This window comes from Colletotrichum higginsianum, chromosome 9, assembly GCF_001672515.1.
Source record: "Colletotrichum higginsianum IMI 349063 chromosome 9, whole genome shotgun sequence".
Taxonomy (NCBI): domain Eukaryota; kingdom Fungi; phylum Ascomycota; class Sordariomycetes; order Glomerellales; family Glomerellaceae; genus Colletotrichum; species Colletotrichum higginsianum.
The window spans coordinates 38,604-46,744 of record NC_030961.1 but is presented as its reverse complement, the minus strand read 5'-3'; the positions used below and the strand labels follow the sequence as shown (position 1 = coordinate 46,744).

General features: G+C 47.1%; 3 protein-coding genes across 3 annotated transcripts; 2 read left to right on the top strand and 1 right to left on the bottom strand.

Annotated features, from left to right (window-relative positions):
• Window positions 1-3,021: 3,021 nt before the first annotated feature.
• CH63R_12284 (Small secreted protein) lies at window positions 3,022-3,771 on the top strand (the record flags this gene model as incomplete). Its single annotated transcript, XM_018307258.1, has 2 exons — window positions 3,022-3,345; window positions 3,436-3,771. 2 exons carry the CDS (start codon window positions 3,022-3,024, stop codon window positions 3,769-3,771), a joined length of 660 nt encoding a protein of 219 aa, XP_018151675.1.
• A 416-nt stretch (window positions 3,772-4,187) lies between these two features.
• CH63R_12283 (uncharacterized protein) lies at window positions 4,188-5,119 on the bottom strand (the record flags this gene model as incomplete). The annotated part of the gene is made up of 3 exons (XM_018307257.1): window positions 4,188-4,385; window positions 4,446-4,541; window positions 4,757-5,119. The coding sequence occupies 3 exons, from the start codon at window positions 5,117-5,119 to the stop codon at window positions 4,188-4,190; spliced, it is 657 nt and encodes a 218-aa protein (XP_018151674.1).
• Window positions 5,120-5,280: 161 nt separating this feature from the next.
• Window positions 5,281-5,730, top strand: CH63R_12282 (glucan endo-1,3-alpha-glucosidase agn1; the record flags this gene model as incomplete). The annotated part of the gene is made up of 2 exons (XM_018307256.1): window positions 5,281-5,287; window positions 5,360-5,730. The coding sequence occupies 2 exons, from the start codon at window positions 5,281-5,283 to the stop codon at window positions 5,728-5,730; spliced, it is 378 nt and encodes a 125-aa protein (XP_018151673.1).
• Between the last annotated feature and the right edge of the window lie 2,411 nt (window positions 5,731-8,141).

Sequence of the window (8,141 nt, the reverse complement as noted above, 5' to 3'; positions counted from 1 at the left end):
AAATCCCACTATCAGTATCCTCAGTGATAATAATCTGATTAACCAGGGCCTAATAGCAACTACTTCGAGCCGTGTTTAAGGAAGAGTTTAACTTGTCTATCAACAGATAATATAACTAAATGCTAACCTTCCTAAAATCTAGCTGCACTAGATCAAAAAGCTTCATAAAAGTTTATCCTGAAGCTAACCATCAAGTTTCCCTTAAAATCACACAATACATCCATTATTTATTTGCTGGATTTTGAGGTTAAGAGTAGTGGGTAGAAAGGTGTATCTGTGAGACGACCCTATCGCCAGCCGCCAGGGTTAGATCCGGTGAATCATTCAGCGAGATGGAATCAACAATACTCGGCCCTATGATCTCGAAAAAAGTCTTCTAAATGTTACCTTGCACCCTTGTGTCGCCGGCGATGTTGCCGATAGACCTGGATTCGGTCGTGTTGAGCGCCTGCATCGTCACCGTCCTCGGTATCTCTGAACCAGCCGGTACCTTGTTTGACAGCATACATGTCCTAGAACAGCGTGCTGTTTTTTCCCTGGCACGCCGTGAGCACAAAGAGTAGGCCCTGACTCACAATATATTTCATATCGGTGTTCTGGATCGTAAGGTTCAATATGTGGGTGACCTGTGATGATGCGACCGATCTTGGGTCAAAATTGAGGGTGATAGGTGTTTCAGTTACCTTCACAGCCCTTGTCCACTTGCTTCTCGTGCCACTAAGCCAATGTTCACGTCATTTGGTGGTGTGAGTTGAACCGAAAACTAAATGAAGAAGAAAACGAGAACGATGACGGCAATTTTGTAAGTGTGACGAAGACAGTTGAAAACTTACACAGCGAGAACAGGCCCCCAAATTCTCCAGTTGCACCAAGATCCAGCCCAAAGGCAACCCCCGCTACCGCTCCGTGCTACTTTCATTTTATTTTAGCACAGTATACAGGCTTCACTTGAATATCTAAGCTTAATACAAAGATCACAACGGCCATTCCATCATTGATAACCGTCAGGACTAGTTGTAAAATGGGGAACGTTCTCTTTCCCAAGCTCATAGACGCCCAGACCTTAACCAGCTGCCAAACCATGAAAAACAAAAACAGCTGTCACAGCAATGACGCACCCAAGCCAAGCCAGTACCGTTCACGCAATGTTGAGAGCTTTGGCACCATTTTAACACCCTATCCGCGTCGCCCATAAGCTTCGTCAGTTCCAACCTTTTGCTGGCTAATGGAATGGCAATGGTTGCTATGAGTGTCGGTATTTTCGGGGCCACTCGAATCGTTTGCATAGTCTTAATCTCCTTCAGCATGCCCGTACTCACTCAAAAAACCTGCGAGGACTTGGATACGCCGTCCTTCCAGTCAAGGTTCATAATCTGCGCGTCTGACGACAGCATCTTTCCCATATCAACGTACAATTCAACCAACAGAGCATGTTGGAGTTCTTAGGGTTAGTCAAACTGCTGCAGTTGGTGTCTTGGATGTAGAGTTTGGTGAGGGAATCTATGTTTATCTTAGTCTGATCAGGAACCTCTAGCCTTATCGGCGCCACATGTCCTTTTTCTGATCATCTTGAAGTCCTGGACCTGCATCATCGACCTGAGCAAATTCCCAGCATCGCTTCCATCAGGAAGCACAAAATTGCCGCGCAGGAGGGTAAAGTATGGCTCTGCTCCCTTGATGGCTAGGGCCGAAGAATTCTGAAACTCTGTAGAATTCGGGCTCTTTCTGCCGGAGGAATCTTCTGCGACTGTCGAGCAATCGCGGCAGTCGTAATCTCGTGTTAGTTGAGAGCAACCAGGTTGTCATTGGCATGATAGCTCCGCAACCCTTCTCGCAGTTGTATGCCGTAGCCGTTTTTGCAGTTGTTCATCGCGCTTGAGATAAATGTTGTAGGCAATGTTTCGAAATTGGCTTTTTCGTCATTCAAGTGGTGCAGCTCGTCTCCGACACGCAGGCGACCGACACCACCCAGCCACGGATTTCCCCGGCGTGCATTTTGGTATCAATTGCACAAGGGCCTGTTGATGTGTAGCACGGATACTTGGCAGTAGAGAATGTAGACTCCTCGTTGAACCCGTACACGATTGCTAGGGCCGGGTTTTCATCTGATTCGTCTCTAAGGACACCCTATTGCTTTGCTCCACCGCCTCGAGTCAAAGGCTGGTGATGGACGCTGGGTGCAGGCCTGTGCTATACGCCAGAGCCCAGAGATCGCATACTGCGGATTTTCGGCTTAGCAGGATATCGGCACATAGCGTTTTGAGGAGCGGACTCTAAACTTAAATCACCATTATGCTCTTACAGTGTTCAGCTCTAACCGCCGTTAGTGATTAATTTCTCCTCTCTCTCGCTATTCCTCTCTCTTGTAATGCGTATCTGAGAGATAACAGAGCTGACTTCGCCTACGTGATCCTCGCTTGTCCTCTGCTACAATTCAAAAATCATGCACGCAGTCATAGAGACATGAGACAGGTTGAAACAGCTTCAAACCCTCCATTCCTAAAAGAATACTGATCAGCGGTTCATTTTGGATCCGACGTGACAGGGACAATCCTGATAGCAACGCCTTGAGTAAGCATTTTGACAGATCTGCGAAGTCAGTCTGGCTGTAGGGTTGTTCTTACTCCCTCTTCCAGCGCTTCTAATGCTTGGTCTAAGCAGAATTTATGACTCTTTGTCTACCCATTCATTTAACTTTCTCTGTGGATGTTGTTACACAAGGGTGAGAACTTAAGCCTCCGGCAGCGGCGGTCCCGAATGCTTAGCTAGAGCCTGGCCCCCTCCTTCCTTGTTGATAGACACGGAGAGTGGCTTTTAAATCAACCCTGTTCGAACTATTAGATTATCTGACTTTCCAAATCCCGTTCTCGTTATCTCATTCTTTCTTGCATCACATATCTCGTGTTCTATTACCTTCGCTTCCCTACAGCTGTGCTGTTATCCTCACGCTCATTAACCTACAATTTGACTCCTCTCCATCTTGTTTGCCAATTGACAAAGACAACTCGAAATACCGCTATCATGAAGTTTTCTCTTATCCTTACTTCCCTTGCTGCCGTCGCCTCAGCCGCGCCCGGCAACATAGTGCAGAAGCGCGCCAGGGTCTTCACGGACAAGACCTTTGACGAGTTGAGCATCAGCGGCGGCAAAGCCGGTACAGCTAAGGCTGACGCCGAAGCGAAGCTCGCTGGCCTGCCGAAGGACCCAGCGCAACTAGCACTTGTCGATAAGCTTGACCTCAGCTTTCTCAGCCATGTTAATCAAATCTGCAACCAGGCTGAGATTAGCGGCTATACTAAGACAATTGCGGGATCGGCTCCTGGCGAGGATGTTCTCGCTCTTGAGGTTTGTGATTCACTAGTTTCTTTTCTTTGTTTCATTCCCGTTGGATAGCGCCACAGCATAGACATGGCTAACATAACTATACGCAATTAGCGCGGCAAGATCCAGAACAAGGTTCTCAAGCTCACAGCTACCGTCCTCGCCTTGCAGGCACAGCAGACGAAAGGCGATAACGTTACGGCGAGGCTCGAGGAGGAGACCAAGAAGCTCGAGAAGAACATTGCCTTGGACGTCGCCGAAGCCGGCAAGACCGCTACGGGTCTCAAGTTCGACGCTAACACCGCCTCCGCGGACGCGACTAAGGTTGAAAAAGACGAAGTGTTGATTGCGAAGGCGGACGAAGTTATTAATAAGTCCCAAGAACTTGCTGGGGCAGGTGCCAAGGGTAAAGCTGAGGGCAAGAACAAGGGTGACAGTAGCAGTGAATAAAGAGTGAGTAGTAATCTTAGGGAAATGGATAGATGGTCAAGTGTCTAGACAAGATGATGTCGCCTAGACTAGATGAAGTATTTAAACACTTCTTGTAGACTCCAAACATCTAGGCATATAACTGCTTTAGGCAGTAGTGTACCGCCCCGGCCAGCCTGTTTATTAGAACGTCGTAATTGTGAAAACGGCATACCATCTCCTTGCCGTTGCCTGATGCCTGCGCAATCCTCTTTGGGAAATCGTTTGCTTTGACGCCAGCGCTGCTGTGTACCCAGGTTTCCCAACAGTGTTCATACGCGACGTGACCAACTGTAATGCCATTGAAGCCGAGGAGCGCGTTCAGTTGTTGATCGAAGAGTTCTAAGCCTGGTACCGAGATAAAATTACCGGAACGACGCCTAAATTGTAGGCATGTCTTACGGCGGAGGCATTGGTAGCTCTTCCTCTTCTCGAGCCTGCCGAATCTTTCGATCCTTCTGCTCCTGGTATTCATCCAGCCTGTCCATGCACCTCTCCCTGTTGTACTGTTCCGTGAAAACGCCCTCTTCTCGGTAAATCTGCGCCTGGGGCGTATCTGGGCTGGTACAGTGTACATGTTCTCTATTCAAGGCAGTCTATGTCATAGTTAGCTTAGGAGCTGTTCCAACGTGTAGCATAGGAAGAGATCCACAAACCATCTCAAACTTCCTAAATTTTTCCTTGGCCATAGAGAAGAACTCGTAAAACGTGTAGATCTCACACCTGCGCCAGGCTTCCTCATCTGGTGCTTGCTATAATTCGCAAGATCAGCAGCGCCTTTAGACAGTGGCGATTGTGATGAACTAGTAAGAAAGATACCTCGCGCTCGTTGGAGGTTTACAGGATCCGATAGTCTGGTTGGGCTTGGACCTGTCTGCGGATCCGCAAGGACAATTGTGCCGTGCTTTGTATCGATGAATATGTAGTGACCGCCGCGACCGGAGGGGGTGGTTGCATAAACAAACACGTGCGGCGGTATGTCTGAGATGTTGCCCTCCTCAGGCTCAAAGAGGAACTCGTCGGCGTACTTAGTAGGCAGGCTTAGGACGAGGTCACCTGTAATGTCGACAGCAGTAGCGCTCTCGTAGACCATCCATGGATTCCAGTCATCCTCCTTAGTGCGGCGGATGTAGGGGATGTGCTTCATCAGGCCTGCCACAGTGTCGTCCTTACCAAGGCACAAGGAGTTAACAAACTCAGGCGTTAAATGCTTACAGCCTCCCTTGTGGGGGTATTGGATGACCTCTGGGGGCAGGTAAAGCTGCGTTAGGAAGTCATAGTCGGATGTAAGCTCTGACACAAGCTCGTACCTCGAGTACGAAGGCTTCATTATGCTGGCGAGAGAGCAGGAGAATATCTTTGTGTAGAGAGATGATACACCAACGGATCAGCTCATCAACGACCAGAGAGCGAGAAAGGGAGGGGTTTATATTTAAATTAAACATGGATACGTGTGGGACCAAGTTCGCTTAAAGGATTCACCTCTTAGCCATGTTAGGTGAGTGAAATTCTAGAGAGAACTCGTAAGTTTGTTATTGAATAAGAGAACTTGCTCTTAAACCATCGTAAGTCCAGGTGGAAGGGGACCCGGCCGAATTCGCTGAGGATAAGGTCTTTTTCACGGCTCTGCTCTCCCAGTTTGTCTTGTCCCGGGCCAGGATCAGGAAAGACGGCGGGGAGTGGACGAAGATGGCGTGGCCGGTGACTCTGTACGGCGGCGTCGGCCTCTACCATGTCTTCGTCTCTTTCAACAGCAGGACAGGCATGGTAGGGGTGGAAAACAACCTGGTCGGCGACAGGGACATCATCATTGCAGTCGTCACGGGCCCACCCATTATGACGGACTGCGAACACGGCATCGTCACTGTAAACCCTGGGTCGGCGGGGCCTGGTCTTCCCGCTCTGTCAACGCCAGCCCAAAGCTGTCCCTCACGGATATGATGTGTACCAAGAACAACAGGGAAGGGAACTTTCATAAGGTCTGTAAGTTCACTTATGCGTATGGCTACTGGCCCCCTGGCCCCAGTCCCTGCAACGAGCTGGGTGATCCCAAGGAAGAGCCCAAATCGTCGGCGTCGAGGGAATCGCCGCCGCGGGTAAGTCCTGCGTCCTCACTGGCCTCTGTGGCTGGAGCTATAGCCACGACAAGCGCCCCAAGGTGCATTGCTTGACCGACAAGTCGCTCGACGGCAAGTGCGTGATGCCCGTCGACGAGCCCAAGGCTCCCGAGCAGTCAGACCCGCCGACGCCGGCCCCTAAAACCTTAAACCATACAACAATCCTCGGTGGCTCAACAAGAATCGCTGCCACTTTTCCGGTCGTCCAACTAGGTTTTGACGGAGCAGCCGTGTTTGGAACGGTGCCAGGAGCAAGTCGACAAGGCAAAGGAGGAGGGGAGGACTACCAACTACGGCGATATCAAGTTTTACCCTCTCGAAAAGCCGATTCCATAGATAGAAGCAGAAAAAGGTATGCCCTTTTACCGTTGCCTCTCTCTAAAGTCTGTTTTTTCTTGGAATCTATCTTGGAATTATTTTTAATGACTTTAAGTCTACGAGTTAGTAGTAATTGTGAGTGGTTATGCCTTGGCCGTCGAGGGTGAGAAGAATCATGCGTATGCTGCTAGTAAGCGAAATTTCTATTCTTGAGGAACCTAGATTCTTATTGACGTTACTAAGATCAAGTCTTCCTTGATATTGATTTACGCAGCCGTTGAGGTAAGGAAGCACCTAAATATAAGCAATCTTAAAAAATAGCAAAGTCCCTGCTCTAAAATAACGATTTCAAAATGGTAACTATCTCTGGAACCTACCTAGGACGGACATAAATCTCACTACATTTCCGAATGAAGGTCGTTGAGCACTTCCAAAGGCACGTAGTTGTCCAAAGTTGTATCATCCCTTTGGTTGGAAAAGTCAAGCAGGGTTCCTGCAAGAACATAATAGTACTCTTCCTCTAGCCCACTACAGAGGAGCCCACTTGAAACAGTCCTAAGAGTAAACCTCAGTAGTGTCGTTGCCCAAAAATAACGTTGCAATATAGTATGGCCTATTCTTGTAGCAGCTGAGAGAAGGGTTTTGCTGAAAAGGGCCTTTCGGTTCAAGGCGCTGGGGTAGTGTAAAGCTATTAATCTCGACTATCAGATTATGCCCTCTGTCTGCAGCATACAATAGCGTTTTCGACCAGCCTTGTCGGGCAAATCCAACTGGAAATCTGAACTGGGCTAATAAGACATAATGGGTTGATCCAATTCCGCACAATGCAGGAGGTTATTCACATTTTCCCTTTCTTCTTCAAATTGGCTTTCCAAGATACATTCACATTGTCGTTCAGCGGAACAGCTCAGAATTGTATACTCCCAACCTCGCCAGTAGATTTAATACTCTTTATTATGTCGAAAAAATAGCTAACTACATTGAAGTGGCTACATTGTAAAGCACTATACGAGTAGTGCCCATCCATATCGATCAGCAGCCATAAGATTAGCACCCTTCTCAACTAATAATATAATTTGTAATAATTTAAATTTTAAACATTCGACTAAATGTAGAAAAATAGTCTCTAATTGATGCTTACTCTAGGTGTAATATTAGCTCCCCTCTCAAGTAGTTGCTTAGCTATCTGCAATTACTAATTAGAGTTTACTAAGAGTAATTAATGCATTACTAGACACGCGTGCAAAATATTCACTAAGATGACAACCTCCTCTACTTATCTATTAGTTATTAGGTAGGTAATGTAGTTGTAGATAGAGAGGGCAAGATGCCGCTAAGCTGGTACAAATGTTTGTGCGTAGTAGAGACTGCACAGGTAGACTCTAGCGGTCCACTAGAGTTACGCACATACTCCAAATAGGTTGCATAAATAGCTTCTAAGACTAATACAAATGACGTACTATAACTAGTAGACCTACAAGTATAAGACTAGGCTTTTACAAATAATATATTTAAGGGCTATACTACTATAGGAGAGCCCTACATTAGCTATTAGACCTAGAATAACTACTACAAAACTAGAGATACAATAAGGGACAACTCCTAGACCCCCTGGACCCCCCTAGGGTCTAGGCCTAGGGATAGACTATATGTCCTAGCTAGAGATGCTAACTAAATGTATTTAAGCTATTAGTAGGAATGTATAAAATTGTATTAAGTCTGTAAATACTCCTTACTCTAATTCCCCTTGCAGGCGACTAATAGCTGTAGATTATTAATAGTAGCTAAGTGTTACAACCCGATAAGTTATAGGTAATGCAGCCCCACTAGGTAAGGCAGAGTGCGGGCGGTATAGTATTTGTATAGACAAGAAATAAGGTTATACAGATGACTCCTTAGAAATAGAAGAACTAAGGA